Below are 20634 nucleotides of genomic sequence, written 5' to 3'. Positions count from 1 at the left end.
ATAGTCTGCTGCTTCTGAGTGCACTAAATGGAGTTTCCAGCTTTTGATCCCAGCCAGAAAACACAAACCCTATACATAGAGTATATCAGACAACAGCCAGAGGAAGTAATGGCCTGCTGAAGTATCTTAGAAACTATTGATTCTCACGGTTTCTTCACAAACGGCAGACTGAATTATTTCATTTCCATGATGTCTTGCTACTCAGGGCTTGTACTGTGATATCCGACAGCTGGTCCAGTTTATCAAGGAGGCTCATGGGAATGTCTTTCGGAGAGTGGCACTCAGTGCTCTCTTAGACAGCGCTGAAAAGTTAATACCAGGAAAAAAACCAGAGGAAATGGAGCAAGAGCCGAAACCTTCTGGGAGCAAAAGGTAGGTCTCTAGGTGGGAGAAGACAAATGACTGACTTGTATATGGCTGTATGACTATAGGCACTGAAGACAAATGTAGGCATTTCAAAGGCTTGTGTGTTTTATCTTGATAGCATATGTCAGTTCCTGATGTACAGAATGGTACTGTGTCAGGAATCTCCTTTAAGATTTAATGAACAGCAACAGTAATAGATTTGCAGCAAAAGGTGATAACCCTTTCGTACAAGAGGCCTAAGAGAACAGTGCAATGGAAACACTGGGAGGAGGAAAGCGTAAGAGAAGTAAAAAGCATAATGTCAGTCCCAAAACACTGTGTGGACATAGCTTTTAATGGGCATGGCATCCTTAGTGTCATTTATCTGACAGGTAAACCCTGGTATGCAGAACAAGTCCTGGGAGAAATCTAATCCAGACATGCTTCTTTATCAGAAAGAAATTTTCTCTGGTGCTTTGAGGCTTGTCATATCACAATGTTGGGAAGAAGGATTAAGAAAGTTCAAAAACTCCTAAAAGCCTTGGCTTTGCTTCTAAGAGCTGATGCCTTTTTCACAGATAATATATAGAGAAGCAGTAAGTTGCTAAGAGGGGGTACATCTCTAAAGCTGCTTTGTTGCTCAGCAATGCTGGTTTCCATGGCATGTACCTATGTGATGACCATGAGATAGGCCATCCATTCGCTTTAGCTGATGTTTTATATTGTCTGAATAGATCTGAGGTGGGAAGTGTCATCACTGACAAAGGCCAGGCATCAGCTGCCCCTGATGAATGCCGTAGTTACATCTCAAGCCGCCCAATGCAAACTCCAGAGCAGTAAGTAAATATTGAATTGTTTCATGTGTTACTGCCAGCAGCTTCCTTCTGGGGTTAGTACAAATGGGCAGGACAGCAAGGACTTACCTTTTGGATGGTGTAACAAGTGCGTTGAGTGTCTGTTCAGGAGCTGCTGAAAACGTCTGGGTAATGCCTGTTTTCAGTGCTGCCAATTGGACCCACCCTGATTGTGATGGGGAACCACCGGGGATATTAAATGACAGTGCAGTAGATTTGTCAATATTGTGTACTATCATAGCCATGAATAGAAAGTTAATTCCTCAGAGCTGTCTTCACAGCTGTTCTCCATGCTTTGGTTGTACTTCTGGGGAACGATTCTATTAATTTTCAAATTCGAAGTTGTTGCTAAGGGCTGTTAATCCTTCACTGCCTCCCAAGAGCCAGTCCATTCCTGACCTATCTTGGGCATGTTGTCTCTGAAGATTGTTGCATTTCCTTTATCAGCACAGGTGCTCTACTAGTTTTCTTAATGAGCGAATCAACCTGCTGTTAGGCATTGCACGTTTAAAGTCTCTATTGTCCAAAGAATTCTGCCATTTAATATTGAAATAAATTTATTCAATACTCTTAAGAATTTTAGAAAATTTTATAAATGGCCACTGGTCCCTTTGTAACTTTGGACAAGTCATTTAACTTCTCTGTGCCTCTGAATACCCGTCTGTCTTGTTAAAGTGCTTTGAGATGCACTGTACGAAGACATTGCTTGCACAAGGGCCCAGAGCTCTATATTATGTATTCTCCTGCATTACCTGAGCCTGAAAATTCTCACTGTTGCTGAGACTGTAAGGGTAACACAAAGCCCTTTACTGCTCTGTAGAATTGCAGCAAGCTGTTCTGCTCTGAGCCCTGCCACAGCCATGGGAGATCTCAAGAGTATAGCAAAATAATGCTGTCCCCATTCCAATATGTTAATGAGAACTGTGACTCTATCAGGTTCACAAATGGCTATCGTGATGTCTAAAAGCTCTCCAGTACACATGCTTGCAAAAAGCACCAGCATAGTCTTATCAATACGGGTCATTTTGAACTAAAGAGGAGGATTTGTTTTTCATGTGTAGAAACTGAAAATTGGAATGACCTGTTCAGTGGACAAGCTCCTGAGGGTAGAAAAGACGGTTATTTTGTGCCTTGAACAACATTGAGCATGTTGTCAAACTTACGATTATTATACTGAGAAAAGTATGTTTGGAATTCAAAATGAAACAACCTCAAAGAACAGAGATCAGGAGAGGGCTGTGGGAGGGAAGCCTCATTCCCCTGAGCATCCAGACTTCACTGAAATGCAGTTGACACTCTGCATCCCTTTTCTTCCAGTGATGAGCAAATCCAAGGGGCCGTTCTAGGACGCAAGGACTTCTGGCGAAAGATGTTCAAGTCACAGAGTGCAGCGAGTGATACCAGTAGTCAGTCTGAGCAGGACACATCCGAGTGCACCACAGCTCACTCTGGGACCACGACAGACAGGCGCTCCCGCTCCCGTTCCCGAAGAATCTCCCTTCGAAAGAAGCTCAAACTCCCCATAGGTAAATGTATGTCTCTTCCTATTCTATATACATATTGCATGTGCAGAGAAACATGGGTAGATATATCTGTCTTAAGAAATATCGCAACACAATTCCTTGTTGTCCAAGTATATTGTATATTCTCCCAAAGAAAGCTGGGAAATGCTGCTTTCTCCATTTTACAGATGGGGAACTGAGGCAAAGGGAAACGTAAGCAATTTGCCAAAGGTAACAGAAGATACCTGTGGCAAAATAGAATATTGAACCCGTGTCTCCAAAGTAGTAGGCTAGTACCTTAATCTCACAGGCATTGTTTCTCTCTGTAGAAGAGAAATATTCCAAATAGTGTTTGACAGACAAATAATATATCCTTTGCAAGTCCCAACACCTGGTCTTGCATGGTAGTTAATGCATGTAACATGAAAAGGTTGCTTTCCCTTTTTCTCCCATTTCCCGTACCCTGACATGGCCACTTTGGAGAAATATGCTGCAATTGCTAGTAGATAGATTCTGTTTGGAAGCATTTTCATAATTGTCCTGAGTGTCTTATTTTGCAACAGGGAACTGGCTGAAACGCTCCTCCCTCTCTGGCCTGGCTGACGGGGTAGAAGATCTCCTAGATATCAGCTCTGTTGACCGTCTGTCTTTCATCAGGCAGAGTTCCAAGGTAAATGTGTCAGGCGGGATTGCAGAGAGCTGCGAAGGACAGGATCTGCCTGGTTTTAGCTGTCCAGGGAAACATTCTACTCAATATGGACACTGCAGCCAATGAGACTCAGTCACAGAAGCCTTCAGAGTAGAATGCTATGGGAATTTGATACTGGACTTTTGTGGCGCCCAGTGAAGGCTAGGTTAAACCTACGCTGTACTTGTCCTTCTGCTTTGGTTGACTGTGAGAGAAGTGCAGGCTCTGTCAACACTCTTAAATTTTAACTGTTGGTCACACTTCTCCTTCCTTCTTTGTGCCTTTACAGCCTCTTGCGAAAGAACCATCCTTTAAGCAGAAAGTTTAAAAGATGAAGTGCTTCAGCGTACGTAACTCTGTGCAGACCCACTTGTGTTGCTATGGTGATCCACTGTGTTACAGCCCTTCTGTAGATGCTTTATGTCTGAGCAAGGGAGACCAAGAGGTAGTGGTATGGCGCAGCCTGACCCAGCCCTCTGTCTTTGCACAGGTGAAGTTTACCAGCGCGGTGAAGCTGTCAGAAGGAGCAGGGCCAGGAGGTGGCATGGACAATGGGCGAGATGAAGAGGAGAATTTCTTCAAGCGTCTTGGTAAATGGCGCACCTGCCGAAGACACCCATCCAAGCTTCATCACACAGAAGAAAAAGATGGTTAGAAATCAGGGTTCTCGTCTCCTTTTTTCTTTTTTTTTTTTTTTGTTAAACTCTTTCGTTCTGTATTTTACACTTTTCCCTTTTTTCCTGCTTTCTCCATAGTTTTTGTACCCATTCTATCCTTCTCCAACTTTTTAGTCTTTGTAACTGTTTTCTTTCCCTTCCTTCTTTCTTTCTTTTGATTTAGAAAAAAAGTCTAATAAAGTTGAATTTTTTAAAAAACCCCAAGAATACCCAAATAAATTACACAAATACAACATTTGGGCTTTTTAAATCAAATTGAATTTGATTAACACACTTGAAAAATTAATGCTTGCTTCAAAGCACTGATTCAGTTCAAAACTAGGTGTGTAAATCTTTCATTGCCTAATACAACAATGTATGTTCCATCAGGTTTTTTGTTTGTTTTTTTTTTCCCAATTTGTGACCATTTGACAGTTTTAGCAAAGATCAGCACTGATGAAATGGAAAACCCTGCACAAACCTTGTTATAATTATCTCTTTTCTTCTGTGTTTGCATGTCTAGTGTCTGCATACCATTCATTAGGGATGCTGTCCCTTTTTCTTAGCACACAACATAATAATAATGACACTACTTTTCCTTTCCACTAAAGTATATTTAATTGCAATGCATTTTCAAAATCAGCAATGTTCGAAAAGTGCCTTTATGAATAATACAAGGTCATGATATGTTCTGTTTTAAAATGTCATGTAGTCATTCACGTGCTCGTGCCCTCAATTCAGAGCTCATCCTTGTTGTCAGGGAGACGACTGTGTATCTTGGAAGTTCTGCTACTGTTTTTTTCAAGAAAACCCAACCTGACTCCCAAAAACACACAAAAAGAAGTAGATTTTCTTTTTCACCATGATTTCTGTAGCTTTACAGTATGTTACATTCTCTGTCGTTATTTTTTTATTTTCTGACATTACACTTCCCTGCATTGTATGTATTTCGCCATCATCTGTCCCAGGCCTGCAGTGTAATGCATGTAAGGCATTTTTCAGGCAAGTGATACTAGCAAAGTATGAGCATCTCTCACCAGTGTAAACTGGTTGTCATTGTCCCACTGCAGAAGCACTGGTGGTGGTTTTCAACTAGCTTCTAAGTGAAAAGTATCCTTTCTTTAGAAGGAGAATGCATCAGCCCAGCAGCTTGTTGCAGCTTGGAAGCTGAAGGTGAATATCCCCACAATGGAAGGAACTGCATTGTTTCTTCATCCACTACTTTGTGCTGAAGTAGGTGAGAAACACTTCCACCATATTTTCTCCCAGCTCTTCCTGGGAACAAAGAACTGAGGGGCAGTGAGTTCTTTATAGATTGCCACAGCTGTTTCTACAGTGCTCATGTGAGATGTCCTTCATATTTTCTTGTAGGAAATAATTTTTTTTTTCATCTTGCTAGTGCTGATTTTATGCCACTGTGAGTTTGCTTTTGCCTAGAGTGCCCATATTCTTGATTTAATGGCACAGATTTAGTCTTGGCCCTGTGAACGTCAAAGCTTTGTTCAGTATGTGTGGCACATCTTATGTCTATACAAAATTCAGATGACACATTAGCATTGGCTTTTTGAACTTTGGCAGTGTTGTCCATGCTTAAGCCTTCTGTGAGTAACATCAGAATTTATGTAATTAGTGAAGAGAACTTGAAAGGTCTTTTACATGACTATGAAAGAAAAGATGAACATGACACATGCTTGGTTTTGACATATTCATGCATTAGAAATACCATCATAAAAGTGATGCAGTGAGTTAAAGACAGAGACCCGTGCATGTTATGAGAAACAGGCAAATTGTCTAGTGATGTTGATGGGGAGGGTTGGGCTACTGCCTGATCTCTAACTGAAGCAAAGGGAGGGTATTTAAAGTTTATAAGGCAAAGTGTGACAGTTAAGGAAGTTGTTTCACTGTGTCCACAAGGATCTCTGGTATGCAGTGAAAGCCACATACCATTAGCAAAAACGTTAGAGTAGTTGTACCTGCCTGTGTGCATAATTCTATACGTGTAGCGAAATCAACGTGAGGCCTTTTCAGGGTGGGATGGTTTATAACACAGTAGAACAGCAATGTTACAGAGGGCCTTCAAATTTCCAGTACTTTTGTATTTTCCATAAAGATCAGCGGGTTTTATGTGCTTATGGAGAAGAGAGTAAAAGCCTGGGATGGGCAAAAAGGTGGATGGGCATACTGCTAAATCCCTCAAGGTCTGACCCTAAAGCATTGTTTTGGAAACTGTTTCTGCTTTCCCATTCTTGTCATTCATGATGCTATGCTATTACTTTGTGCATGCTTTTTCCATGTTGTGTTTCCTCTTGTGTTTTTGGGTTTTTTAACATAGTAGACCAAATTTGAAAGAAAATGGAGAGAGGAGAAAGAGATGACATTAAAAAAAAAAAATAGTAGAATAACTTGTCACATCATTTATGAATGGTAATCTTCATTGTGATATATCATCTAGACCACTGGAAATTCCGTGTTGGTTATGTATGTAAGCATACGTGTGTGTGTGTATCTGTATGTGTGCATATGTATACATATATATACACGTAAATATATGCATATTCATGCATAATAAAATGTTTATTTTAATGATCTTTTTACCTATACTAAGAACACAGCATATATACAGAAGTGAGTTACAGTATGTTTCCATGAGACCTTTAGTGTTCCTTCAGACACTTACTGAAGACATTGTGAGTGACTGTGGAAGTTGCCAGGGTGTTCAAGGCATATACAGCACAGGTGAACCACAGCACATGCTTGCTCCAAGGGGTGATCTCGCCTTCACACAGGAAGCAACTGTGGGGGCAGGAGCTTGGGCATACCATGTCCTTCTATGTTAGGAGATGGTCCCTGCTCACTGGGTGAGATTTTCTGCAGGGCTGAGTCACATTAACGTGAAGCCAGTGAGGGCTCCCCTGCTTACAGCAAGGCTACTCCAAGATGGGCGCAGTGGAGGACAGTCATCAGCTGCTTCTGAAGGATTCTTTTGCAAAGCTTCAACAAAGCGCAAGGCTGGGACTGCAAAGGGCTGTAGTGACAGACTGTAGGTAGTACCACTGAATCCAGATGGACAAAGCCCCTGCTAGGTCTTTGTAGTGGGGGTAGGGAGAAGCCTTAAGTATGCCTTTCTGCATGAGAAAGTCAAGTTTCTGTTTTTTATCTCATATAGGCACAACCCCAACAGGGTCTTGAATAGGAAATGTTTGTTTGTACCTCAAATTAGTTAGTGTTACAACAGCCACAGGAGGAAGGCTCAGATAGCATGCTACAGGCTGTAAGGCAATGAGAGGAGTTGGAAGAAAAGGGTATTTGTGCCTGCTCATTTATGTAAGTGTTCTACATGTTCTTTCTACTTTATTTGTTTGTTTGTTCCATTTTGACAAAGTATTTCCCAATATAGGAACTTTTTGTTTACTAGAAAACTATGTACAGCTTCACTGGAGAGAGAGAAAAGCCACAGATGTTGTAAGGAAGTCTCTTGATGTTTGATATACCTTTGTCTTCAGGGGAAAAGTGAAGATCTACATTGTCATTTTCTGTTGTGACTACTGTTTGTGGTACATAAGTGCTTTCCAAGTAGTTCTGAGGAATGCAATCTCATAGGGACTTTTCAGCCATTCTTCTTTCCTGAGGAAGGAGAAGTCACAAAGTCCTGTAGAGCTGACGATTTGCTTCTTGTCTTTCAAGTCCTTCTCTTCTTCAGTGCTTTATCCTTCAGTATTCTATAAACATTTGTGCTTCCACTTGTAAACAGGGAGAGTATTATGGATAAAGACAAAAAGCCCAGAAGCTGGCTATTCTTGTTTTGACCAGCCACCTTGGTCTTGAAATGACTTTCCTGATTTCTTGTCTGTATCTTTCTACCACTCTCTCAACTCCGGGTACCAACTGCATAATGATCTGCATTCAGAAGTGTTCGTTCCAATCGGCATTGAGATTGATTGTTTGATTTATCATGTGAACTCTACACATGGGAGTTTAAAACTGTGCTTGAAAGAAGCGCTGGAGGGGGTTGCTAGCTTAATTTTCAACAGGAACTCTTATTAGGGAGCTTTCCATCTGAAAGAGTGCAAGATGCTTCAAGGGAGAGAGGCTGGAATGATGATGATACCTAGGAGTTGAGTCCAGTCTTACTTTGGGTGTTCTGGTAATTGCAGATGATGTATGCCTAAAAAAAGAACAGTACTTGTTTTCCACATAGAACTTTTCCAATATTTGCTACTGAATTTTCTGTCCTAGTAGATGATATGTTACTAAATTGGTACATGAGGAATAAGGTTTATGCATGTTCCATCTTAAGGTAAACTTAGAAGCAGTAGAGAAGTAAAATAAGAGATTATTTGGGAAAAATGGACAGTAAGCATGATATTCTGTGTTAAATAGGTGGGGAGGAAGAGCCATATTCTTGTTCACCTGTGTTGGAGTAGATGCTGGTCTTCCACACTGAGTATAGTGGAATTGTTTTGCGCAGACATCAGTATGACCAAGACCAGAATCTGGCTTGTTGTATGCCCATTTCACACAAGTCATGAATATTGTAAAAATGACCTTGTTAGCGCATCAAGGTGAGGAAGGGATTTAGACCAAGACTGTACTCATCAGGGGTTTTGTGCCACTTTTTTTGTTGGTGAGAGTCTGTGTTCCCTTCTCCCTACCCCTCCCTGCATCCCCTCTGTACTCTCTACCTCTTTAGGTTGCCATAGCTTTGATGATCACTTGACCTCCAACCAAGAGGGAGGAAAATCCAAGAATGTTGTGAACCTGGGAGCAATCCGCCAAGGCATGAAGCGCTTTCAGTTTCTCCTGAATTGCTGTGAACCAGGCACTATCCCCGATGCCTCCATTTTGGCAGCAGCCCTAGATCTTGTAAGTCGTTTGTTGGTGTATTTTTACCTGCTGAGTGAGAGCATGTGCATACGTGGTGGTCCGTTGTTGTTCACTAATGCTGTTCATGCCCACACAGAAAGCAGGTAAAGCATCACAGCAATGCCAACTGGTGGTGCTGTTATTAGATGGAGTTTTAGCATCCGTGACTGAATGAGTATGCAGGCAAAATGGATCTTTTTTTTGTTACATGGCTCCGCATAACTAGGTTATTGCCAGACTTCAAATTTTGCTCACAGCCATTCTGCTTCTGCTCCTAGTGTCAATAATAACTTACAGAATAAGGATTGAAGACTGGATAACTACCTAGAGAGGCATAGTAATTCCAGTCAGGAGTTCTGACAGAGTTACAAATAAATTGGGCAACACTGAACTGTTAGTCACCACAGCCAGTCCATGGAAAAAAAATTCAAATGTCAGAGTGTGCATGCTTTTAAATGCAGATATTGCTAATTTGCAGATCCAGTCATAGAAGTGACACAATTCAGTCGCTCCTTCCTGACACTGAGTGTCTCTTCTGCATCTCCTTCCTCCTTTTCCTTGCAGGTGCTGTTTTTTTAAGTCCCTTCCATTTCTAAAGCAGTGGCCTTCAGCCTGTGGTTCATGGGCCAGTGGGGCTCTGTGAGGTGCTTGTGTGACAAGCACAAGAGTATGACAAAGACAGCTATGAAAAGCCAGCCAATTATTAGTGTCTTCTCTGCACAGCGCTCTTCTACTTCCTTCGACAAGTGTTTGGATGTCTGCAAACTGAAAAAGATTGAAAGCCACTGCTCTCAGAGCATCCACATCCTCTCTATCCCTTTGTCTTCCCGCTCCCTATCTCTTGCCTCTGACTGTCATGCTGTTTGTGCTCATATTTATTTTTTTTTGCTCACTGCTGGAGATGTCAGGCTCATGGACTCTCCCATTCTGCTAGTGCTGTGCTGCCTTGTCTGCTCCATAGTTCTAGGGATGATAGACTCTGTACACCATGCCTTTGTACGTTCTTCTTAACCTCGCATTCTTAGGCTACAGATTCAAGTAAGTCTGTGTTAATATTGGCCCAAAGTTGCTGTTGCTGTCAGTTCACATCTAGCTCTACTTTTTGGACAGGTCCCCATCCATCTTCCAGTAGACAGGTGCTTTCTTCCCTAGTTCCTACTCTTCCTGTTGGAGACTGTTGGCCCTCTGGCTGGAGGCTATGGAAGCAGTGTCTGATAGGGAAGCCTGTCTCATGCTCTCATAGTCAGAAGTGGTTCCTACCAGTCAGGGTTGCAGTGAGCTCAGAAGGTGGCTTGGAGCAATAGTCACTCCTGCCAGGTGTGCTGCACAAAGACAACTTCATTCTTCAAGGCTGCCAGGCTGCCACCCCGTTGTGAGTTCATACTAAACTAACACAGAATGTAAGGTGTGTGGGTGGGGGGAGCTCATTGCTGTCAAGTGTGTCACTAAGATCCTTCTGGGGATGTGCTACTCTGTGTGCTAGTAAATCAGATGATAAAACAGGGCTTTGGCAATTATGTTCCTAGTGCCTGTAAATGTCTTATTTATTTTTTTCAATTTGCCACACACTTAAGCCACAGACCAACTTAGTCTATGCCTATGTATGAAGTCAACTGAAAGCTACTGGTCAGAGTGAACTGTTTGAAGATGTCTGTTCTGACTTCCAGAGCTGGCTTTTACAAAATGGAGTTTGACTCAGTTTCATTTCCGCTGAATGATACCAAAGAAAGCTTTGGTATCAGAATTTTTAGAAGGTCTGCAGCTAAAGATGAAAGAAGCCTTGTTCTAATTACAGATTTGGGAGACTCCTTACACACACCTGCTCAGCTGGCATTTTGTCTACAAAGTATTGGAGATACCTGGAAGTTAAGTTGTCACATGCACTGCAGGTTTCAAAAGATGACAGCTTGTCATCTCACTGTATTGCTTAATGGCAATGTATGCTGTTAGGGAAAATTCCCCCATTTTATGTCAATAGAATACACCCAACAGAAAACATTCTGGGTTTTTAACTCCTGTTTTCAGGCTTTTGAAGTAAAGTTTGAACCAGGTGTGATGCAGATTAAAATCTTCTTAAGTCATATTATCCAGCCTGGTTGCTATGGCAATCTTTAAAAAATGAAAGGCAAACAACTCCAGTTTCAGTTCTTTCATAAACTTTTTCAGCATGCTTTTTCATGCAGATTTTCGAAATTCCCTTCTTATACTGACTTCAAGATCTTTGATCAGCCTGCATGTTTACACAGGTTTACCATAGTGATTTAAAGAAATTAGAACAATGAAACAAAGGCTGCATCCTTATGGAGGTAGTGATTTATTCACATATTAAATTGAGTGTTGCCTTAGGTTTAGAAACTATGTAGTTAATATATTTTCCCAGAAGTAGCATCCATCCTTGACTGAATTTTGTAAAACTGCAATTTGTGGCTTTGCAAACATCCAATGATAATTGATAATATGTTGCAGGCAGTTTCATCCTTATGTCACCAGCTTAAATGCAGACTTGGCAATAACAAAATTTATTTTCTTTCTCTTTTTAAGAAACTTCGGTGGTTGAAAGGCAAGTAATGTGATATTTCAGTCTGTGGTCAAGTTTCTACAGAGGATTCCAATAAACCGTTGTTTAGCATTGTATAAAGATGTTACCTAGGTATCCTAATTAGACTAGTGTAAACGACCTGGGTGGGCAAATACAAGCTTTCCTTTGACCGGTTTAGCAATGTGTGCCACCTATCACCATTGCACTTCTCTGATAAGATGTATGAGCTCTTACTCTTGTTGAAATGCCATAATGGCACTGCTTTATGGCTGGGTTTTGGTTTGAGAGGACCTACCAAGTATTGGGAGGACAGAAGCAAAGTCTAAACTGCAAGAATATCTCCCAGTATCCTGACTGCATGTCACCAAGGGTCTTAGGCAGGCTCTGTTGTTCCCATGTCCCTGTTTCCATAGCAGAAATATTTGTCCATAGGAGGACGTATGACCTGGAATGAAATCAAAAATTGCTCCAAACAGGTCTCTAGAATAGATGACTGGGAACAGAAGCAAAGAGCTGTGTTGTGGATTGTACTTGACTATTTTTAGATATAATGAGAGATATTTGAACCAACATTTTTGAAGCAATTCTCCTAGACATGGATTAATAATTTGCTCACGACCTGTCTTCACATACCTACTAAGCTAATTCTCATGGCAGACTTGTCTTGTGGCTAGACAAAGCAGAGCTATCCAGTCAGCATCTTTTGACAGTACTTCAATTTACTTTATTTACTCTAAAAGTAGATTGTTGCTTTTTTGCCCTTTTTTTTTTTTCTTGAAGAGACTAGTGGAAATGAATTTTTGCTCTGAGTGCTTTGCAGAGTATAAGAAAGGGCACAAGAAAATTACCACTTGTTCATTAGGCATATAAAATTCATTGTCCTTGAAAACAAGACTGGACCTAAGTGGTCTGCAGTTGTAAAACTCTGCAGACTCAGCTGTACTTGAACAGTAATGCGATGCTGTAAAATTCCAAAGCCAATCTGTACTTGCTCTCCCTCCAACCCAGGTCATTGCTTTTGCTGTTATTCGTACGAATCAGGGTATCTGTTGAAAAGCTCCAATGGAAGTACTTGAAATTTTATTAAGAAAATGGTGGATTCTTATTCATGTCAATTTATACAGTACAATAACAATTTTCAAAAGACAAAGCAATATAGTAGGTCTAATGTTAAAAGTGGACTTGTGAACAGTTTCACAGGCACAGGCAGGCTTGTGAGAGTATTGCTGCTGTGTTAAGTTTTGACAGTGACCATGGTAACTTGTGTTCTTTTCAGCTATGCATCGCCTGCCTGATTCATTTCTCTCCATTTGTGATATGTTTCTCTGTGGTGTGAATCCATCCTTGTCCATTCTGTCACATCTTCATCTTTCTCTTGCTGCTGCTTCAGGTTTCTCTAAGCCTCAGGTAAGCAATCACAGGGAACTTGTGCCCCGTGATGTTCAGAAAGTCCTTCTTCATGCAGGAGGTCTTTTAGTGATTTTTAATTTTGAACTCCTACTCCAGGACACACCCCTCCTCCCCTTCACCACCCATCCTACATATCCTAGTTTAGGTACAGTAGTTGAGTGCTTCCATAATGTTTATAACATGTATCTTTACAAGATTCCTATATGCTAAGAAATTGTGACTTTACCAGTGGTGAACTAAACCAGGAGGAGACTAAGGCTGAGGCTTTGCCTTTTCATGTATGTCTTCATGTCTGGTTAAGGTTTTACTCTCTGAGAATAAAAGAATAAAATCTTCACCTATTATGTGTTCCATATTTTGCATGTGAGCAACAAGTACTTTGTCATGGTTTTTCCAGGTGCTAGATACTAGTTTTGCTTGTGATTGTCAATGAATGTCTGGCTTCAGATTTCTGCCTTCCTCATCAGAACATTGGGCCAGCTTTAATGTCCTCCTTATTCAAGAGAATTGCTAAAAGATTGCTATTTTCTTCTAATATTTGAATAAAATATGAGCAAAAAGCTGCAACAGGGTGTTGGGAAGCAATTAACATATGTTTTCTTATTCATGTAGACGAAACTTTTTTTTTTTGCCAGTCCCCTAAAAGCCATGACTTTTTTCAGTCCTGTTGGTAGTAGTTTCTGGCTGTAACTTTATCTGTAGTACAGAATTTCTTAAATCAATTCCCAAACTTTTGGAGCACTGGTCCAAAATTTCTTGCTTTCAAGTTTTGATTAAAGCACTACTGGAGACACTATTTAATAATATTCCACAGACCAACTGCAGACCATCTTCCATGGTCTCAAGGCCTGTCTGTTGTTTATGGACGACAGATGAGGAGATTCCCCTTACAAGAAGATACTGATTTGTTTAAATTGTCTCATTAAAGCTGTCAGTGTCTAAACGTGTGGAATACACACATTTGTGTTCTGTGAAATCACTGTTAGGGTACCTTTCAAAGCCAGCTTGTGAATTGTGGACATTGTTGTATTGTTAATTTTGCCATCTGCTGGCCAGAGGGTTTTTTGCTTGTGAAAATTGCAGGAAGGGAGAAGGGAAATTAAATGGAAATGTGGAGAACCATTTCCTTTTAGTCACTTTCCATGTCTGTAAAGATGTTATTTTTGCAGCGCTGTAGACTACTGGGAAGAAAGCTCCTTCCGGAGTCTAAGCTATGCTTTAGGAAACAAATTGCGGTGTCCGTTTTTTTTAAGTATTTGAGAGTGTCAGAAGCGGTCTTTATTGATCTAACATGAATCCTGCTGGGCCATTTAATACAAACTGAGATTGACTCAATATCATTTCTTCCATTAAAGAAAAGTGCTCTTCCCATCTGGGGGCAGGAGGATTTTCCCCTGGAATATAGTCAAGGCCATCAGTTTGAAACTCAGCTGCCTGATGTTAAGTTTCAGTACTAAATTGTTTGATGCTTGCTAAGGCTGTTGAAGTTAGGCCAGTGAAATTTTGTTGCCGTAATGGATTTCACTCTTCATATTTGGTCATTATAAGTGCAAAATAGCACCCTTCCTAGTTTCAGCAAGCCTCCATTCATGCTTCCAATACCAAGATGCATGAGCAGAACTTAACGTGAAAAATGGTAGGATTCATGTGGCCATGCTGCTATTTGTGTTTGCAATATTTGCAGCCTTACTAGTGCAGGTGAAAAGAAAACTTGACTCATTCCTCCAGTAAAAGTGTCAGATGCATGCTTCTGCTTTTTGGCAGTTACATGGTTTCTGAATGAAAGGATTACAGAGCGGTACTGAAACAAGGTTGTTTGTAAGTTTATAATGTGGCTCTTCCTGCCCCTCTAGTGGTTAGACTAAGCATAACTGTTCAGTGTATAAGACTTGGTTTTATTAGCTCAAGAGTTGTGACTGAAGGCAGAGATCCTGGTTTCAGACTCTGATGGAGAGATTGTTCAGTCTGTGTGACTCCATGGCAAACTTGCGAAGCAATTGATTAAAGCACGGAATCCTCTAATATTTAGGGAGTTTTTCCAATGTATTTGTATTTAAGGTGATTTTCTGCAAACGTTTCAGGAAGCTCCTGTAGTGGCAAGAGCAGCGCTGTTCCTTGAGTGTGCACGCTTTGTTCACCGCTGTAATCGTGGCAATTGGCCCGAGTGGATGAAGGGCCACCATGTGAACATTACTAAGAAAGGCCTGTCCCGTGGACGTTCTCCTATCGTGGGCAACAAAAGGAACCAGAAGCTGCAGTGGAATGCAGCTAAGCTCTTCTACCAGTGGGGAGATGTAAGTGTTTGTTTCTCTTCTTACTTACATTAAAAATATACCAAAATGTAAAGGTAATTGGATCCTATACAGAATTTCAGTTCCAGTAAAATGGGGACTTGTAAGTCTCCCTTCCAACTTGCATTTCATAGCCTGCCAGGATCAGGTCTTCTCCTGATGGAAATGGACTTTGTTAGGATGTGACAGTGTCCCCTTCCCTCCCCTTCCCCTGCTGTGTTCCCTCTGAGGATCCATTTGGTCCACTCTCCTGTTTCTAGCACTTGTCATGTGTGAATGCCTAAGGAATAATAAGAGCAGGGGGTGTGATACTACTTGCTTTTTTCTAACTTCCAAATATTTTTAGGCCAGTGCTGCTTGAGCCTAGATGTGATGCTGTCTATTTAGTAACGGATTTCTCTTTGATGTACTTGTTCAGTCTTTCTTTGCACTCATACAAACTGTTAGCACTCATTCTTTGGTGAGGAATTCTACAGGGCTACTACATGTCATCTGAAGAACTGTCTCTGTCTGTTTTGAGCTTGGATCACTCAAGTTTTATTTGATCATGGTCTCTTACGATACATGAAGTAGGCAACTGCCCTGTGTGGCCATCAATGCCACTTGCAATTTCTTTGGAAGAAAAGGGTATATCCGTTGAAGGTCTGACGCTTATTGCAAGGCAGTTCACACAACTCAAAATAGTGGGAGAAGCTCCTTTAACCTCTATGATACCTGCTACATATGTCTGTCTGGAAGAGAGCTGTGTGCTTCTCACTTCTCACAAAACCAGAGATTTTTACACTGAGCATCATGACACAAAAAAATCAAAAGACGACATAAAATCCAAGGCTCAGGGCGATTTGAAAACTATGTATTTTGCATTCTTGGGGTACTTATATAATCCATGCCAGGAAAAAAGCTTTGCTGGACCATATTCTCCTAGGTTAAACCGACACAGGCTTCTCAGTGGAGCACGTTGTAGGGAACCTTGAGCTAGTGATGAACCACATCAGTACATTCCCACCGCAAAACACAGCCCAAGGGGAGAACCTAGCTTGCGTCTGAGCACCCAAGCTACTAAGTTTTGTCCCTTGTCCGCTCTCCTGCTTCCATTTCTGAATGCTACCTGGGCACTCTGCTCTCTGTTATGTCTCAAACACAGGAGACTATCTTAATGACAGCACAGATACCACAGTTCCTTGAAAAAGTGCATAGTGTGAATGTATTTGCTTCTGTATTCCATGAGGTCACTACCTTAGCCTAACCCCTTTGAGAATTCCTTCCAAATGGAGAACATACGATTACATAGTCATTGTATTTTTGCATGTGTTGTTGACAGTTGGGACTATCCATCTGTTTGTGGACTCTATACCTCTAGGCATTCTTCCTCTTCAGATTCTGACAAAATGGGAACCAGTAAATCAGAAACCATTAGAAGCCAGTTATATTCCCCCTCATCTGCCATTTTTAGAAACTGAAATAGCCCAAGCTGGAAAAAGTCCAGGAAGGTTTTCTTTTAGAAATGTTAAAGTACTGCTGTATGATGCAAGGTCACAAGAAAGGAGCCGGGGGAATCTGATGGCAAGCAACTTAGCATCATTCTCCTCCCTTAACTTTAATGGCATTCTAAATCTTATCTGGATGCATTCTCCATGCTAGGAATAGCATGCGTTGGCTAGCTGCTTATGTTTTTCCCTTCTGGGATGTTCCTTACTTTTACTTTACTTTAAGGCAGGAGAAGACTTGGAGAATAGTCTTTACAATGAAAATTTCTTCTCTTTTTACTGCAAGGTGTCCTGCCACCTGTTAATATTTCTGTTTCTTCTTACTGGAGGCTAGGACAGTATAGTTACCCCAGTATCAGCAGCCGTCAGACTGACTCATGCTTCAGGATTGGTCTACGCCTAGCACTGCTGAGGTGCGGTTCCTTTATGTTGAATGCCGGACAAGGCTAGTCCTCTGGCACTGCTTTTACCTCCCAGAACCTGTTTGAGATGAAGGTGTCTGCAAGCGTAAGTGGCAGCCACCAGCTAAGCCTGTAGGGCTGGCACCCTGCAAGCTGTGCTCCTCACATGGCTGCTTCTGTTGGCTCTTGAGCAGATTCCAACCAGATAGGTGGCACTGTGAGGAGAAACAGCTTTGTGTTGCTGTAGTACAGGCACCTGCTGCAGAACATGCTGCCATTTCTGTGTGTTAACCTGCCCATTTCACCATGGGCAGTATCAGCATGAAGGGCAGAATGACTCTGCACTCACAGCGCTTCTAAGCAGCTCCAGTACCAAGAAGATGGGATATCTCACCCATCCCATCTCTGGCTCCGTGCTACCAGATTCTTGTCAACACTACAGCACACCATCCTTGCTGCTTGGTGCCAGCAGGGCTGCTGCTCTGGGAGATTCTTGGGTAAAGGGAAAAGAATGTATTAGTGTCTGGATGCACTGAGGCCTTGTTATAGTTTTTTTTAGTGGGTTTTTTTTTTCTTCCAGTAAATAAAGCTGGAAATTTGTATTAATTTTGGATCCTTGCTTGTCTGTCGTTGCTCACTAAGTGTGCTATACAGTGTGTCCTGGTTTCAGCCAGGATAGAGTTGGTTTTCTTCACAGAAGCTAGTGTGAGGCTATGTTTTGGATTTGGGATGAGAAGATGTTGATAACGTGCTGATGTTTTGGGTTGTTGCTAAGTAGTCAAGGACAGTCCAGCTTCTCGTGCTGGCCTGCTAGTGAGAAGGCTGGTGGTGCACGGGAAGCTGGGAGGGGACACAGCCAGGACAACTGACCCAGGCTGGCCAAAGAGATATTCCATACCATATGACATCATGACCAGTACATAAACTGGAGTTAGCTGGGGGACAGGAGTCGCTGCACAGGGATGGGCTATTGATCGCCAGGTGGTGAGCAATCGCCATATTGGGCATCACTTGTTCTTGTACATTCCTTTGTGGGTATTATTATTTTTGTTATCATTGTTTTTCCTTCTCTCTTGCTGTCCTATTAAACTGTTTTTATCTCAACCCACGATTTTTTTACCAATTCTCTCCCCCGTCCCACTGGGGGAGGGGGAGTGAGTGAGCGGCTGCGTGGTGCTTAGTTGCCAGCTGGAGCTAAACCACAACAGTCCTTTTTGGTGCCCGACATGGGGACACAGTGCTATCAGCAAAGTTTAGGGAGACCAAGGATGAATGTAAAACCTTTTTTTCCTCACCCAGCTCCTTTAATTCAGCCTCCCTTATAGCCATCAGCAAATAACAGTGATAAACCCTTTCCACATGAGGTAGGATTTAAACTTTCTGTAACAATGATGAGCTTATTGAATCATGCAATCTCACTTGTTATGCAGTCTTTTTAAATAATACAATATTACATCTATTCTGATTAGGTTAGTTTGTTACTTCCTTTGGCGGCTTCTGTTAAGAGGCATTTTGTTTTAAAATGTGGTATGCTCTCCGTTTGCTAGGAAAACCAAGGATAATTCATGCAGGTAATACATGTTAGGAATTCAGTGCTCATCAGTTAGGATGCTGTGGGATTATGTATGACTACTTTAATATTAGGGTAGACAATATAGCATAAATAATCTGTGATAAATTACTGCTTTGTGGAAAGGCATGCAGAACATTTCTTCCTTTAAATGCCTGAAGCATGAAAGGGGAAAAAAATTGTGAGAGGCGCTGGGTTTATTTAGCAACATGCAGGCTCACAGGCAGCTGAGATTGGCAACTGTTTGCATCAGCTTGCAAACCACAACAATACCACCCGCCTTATTCTCTTTGTGTATCAGAGTCTACCCTCTTTAGTCTTGCTTGATTTCACGGGAACTGCTTAACAGCAAGGAAGAACAACCGTAATAAGTGACTGTTCATGTATTTCTGCGTTGTTTCAGCTGAGACAGGAAAATTATGTAGTGCTGGCATGACCATCAATTTTGGCTTGTAGAAGATTCAGAAATCCTCTTTAGTATCTTCCTCTGAAACTATCCCAAAAAGGCCAAAAGGCAAGTGCTGATGAAGATCTGTAATTAAACACATTTCCCCCCTCTCAAAGTGATGATATCACAGGGTGAAGTTTTACAGGCTTGTCTGTGTTCTTTTCACCTATCTGCAGCAAAGAAAATGAAGAAAATCCTTAAGAGCGCTGAAGCGTCTTAGCAGGAAAGCATTCTTCTTTCTAACACACCCTTATCTGTAGCTTTGCTGACAGCACCCAGAGGGCTGTTTATTGCTGATAATGATGCTGGCAAACGATCAATGCCTTTGGGGAATGTAACAGTATTCAGTGGAAATCTGTCTGTGTTCTCTACATGGATCCCCTCTACACTATTACCTATGCACCTTCCCAGTTTTTATATGCATATTATCAGCTAATTTTTGGAAAGTGCATCAGGCAGTCTCTCCTTTAAAGACAGAAACAGGCTTTCCCATGGGCTTTCAACAGTTTTATGGAGGAAACAGACTATTACTGGGTTCCTAAGTCGCAGGATAGCTTCTTAAGCAGGGAACATATATTCTCAGTATTCTCAGACTTAGCAAAAATCTGGCACACATATATCAAGGGGAGAAGGAAAAGTGGAAGAAATTAATACAAAGTAATGACCTAATCTCCTCCTGCCTATCATGTGCTGGTTTGGGGTTTTGTTGTTGTTGTTGTTGCTGTTTAACCAAATCTGCATAATATTTTCCTCCTGAAATTTGACACTGTTTGCAAATTTTGGTTGAAAAAAGGGGAGAATTAATTATGGTTTTGGTAGCAATTAATCTTCTATCATCCCTTTCTCTACTGTTTTTCACAGACAGTAAAAATAAAGCCAGGACATTCTGTTCTGCCTGGAACATCTCCACAGCCTGCACTGGGCAGATCCCTTGATGACCAGTGATCTGGGCTGAAATTCTCACCTGCTTATGCTTTCTCTTTCTCCCTGTCTGCAGGCAATCGGTGTCCGCCTCAATGAGCTGTGCCATGCCGAGAGTGAGAGCCCTGCCAACCTGCTGGGCCTCATCTATGATGAGGAGACCAAGAGGCGCCTGAGAAAGGAGGATGAGGAAGAAGACTTTTTAGATGACAGTAAGGAGACTCCCTTTACTACAAGAACCCCCGCTTGTAAGAACCTCTGCTTTAGGAGCACTTAATTTTTCTTCTCTTTTCATCCTCTTGCCACCCAGCTGTATATCCCAATCCCTCACCTTCACCCCAGCTTCCTTCCCTGTTCTTTCCGTGCCTGGTTGTACAACATGACAGATACGGGTAGCAGCACTGAGAGACTTTGAAGGAAAAGGGCGGGAAGCCAGGCAGTGAGTTGCAATTCCTGTATACTGGCAACTGCAATTATAAGCAGGGTAATAATGTATTTCTTGAGTCTTGCTGTCACCTGAGTGCCAAAAGTGGTTCAGACTCCCATTCTTCCCGGTTATTTCTGCCAAAATATTTGTGTAAGATCAGCTGTTTTTCTGTTTCTTAACATTGAAGAGTCATCTCCTCACCTGATGTGAATTGGCACAGCTCTACCAAAGG

General features: G+C 41.7%; 1 protein-coding gene across 1 annotated transcript in view; it reads left to right on the top strand.

The window, feature by feature from the left end:
- UNC80 (unc-80 homolog (C. elegans)) overlaps positions 1-20634 on the top strand; it is a 130592-nt gene that overhangs the window by 37854 nt on the left and 72104 nt on the right. The window contains exons 17-24 of the mRNA XM_010282051.1: positions 206-372; positions 1080-1181; positions 2517-2725; positions 3265-3371; positions 3880-3979; positions 8736-8908; positions 14939-15151; positions 20052-20187. Coding sequence (XP_010280353.1) covers positions 206-372; positions 1080-1181; positions 2517-2725; positions 3265-3371; positions 3880-3979; positions 8736-8908; positions 14939-15151; positions 20052-20187 — 1207 coding nt within the window. The remainder of the gene's footprint in view (positions 1-205; positions 373-1079; positions 1182-2516; positions 2726-3264; positions 3372-3879; positions 3980-8735; positions 8909-14938; positions 15152-20051; positions 20188-20634) is intronic.

The sequence above is a fragment of the Phaethon lepturus genome, unplaced genomic scaffold (assembly GCF_000687285.1).
Source record: "Phaethon lepturus isolate BGI_N335 unplaced genomic scaffold, ASM68728v1 scaffold29392, whole genome shotgun sequence".
Taxonomy (NCBI): domain Eukaryota; kingdom Metazoa; phylum Chordata; class Aves; order Phaethontiformes; family Phaethontidae; genus Phaethon; species Phaethon lepturus.
Note: the sequence above shows the minus strand (reverse complement) of the source record. Positions and strands in the feature narration are given on the sequence as shown.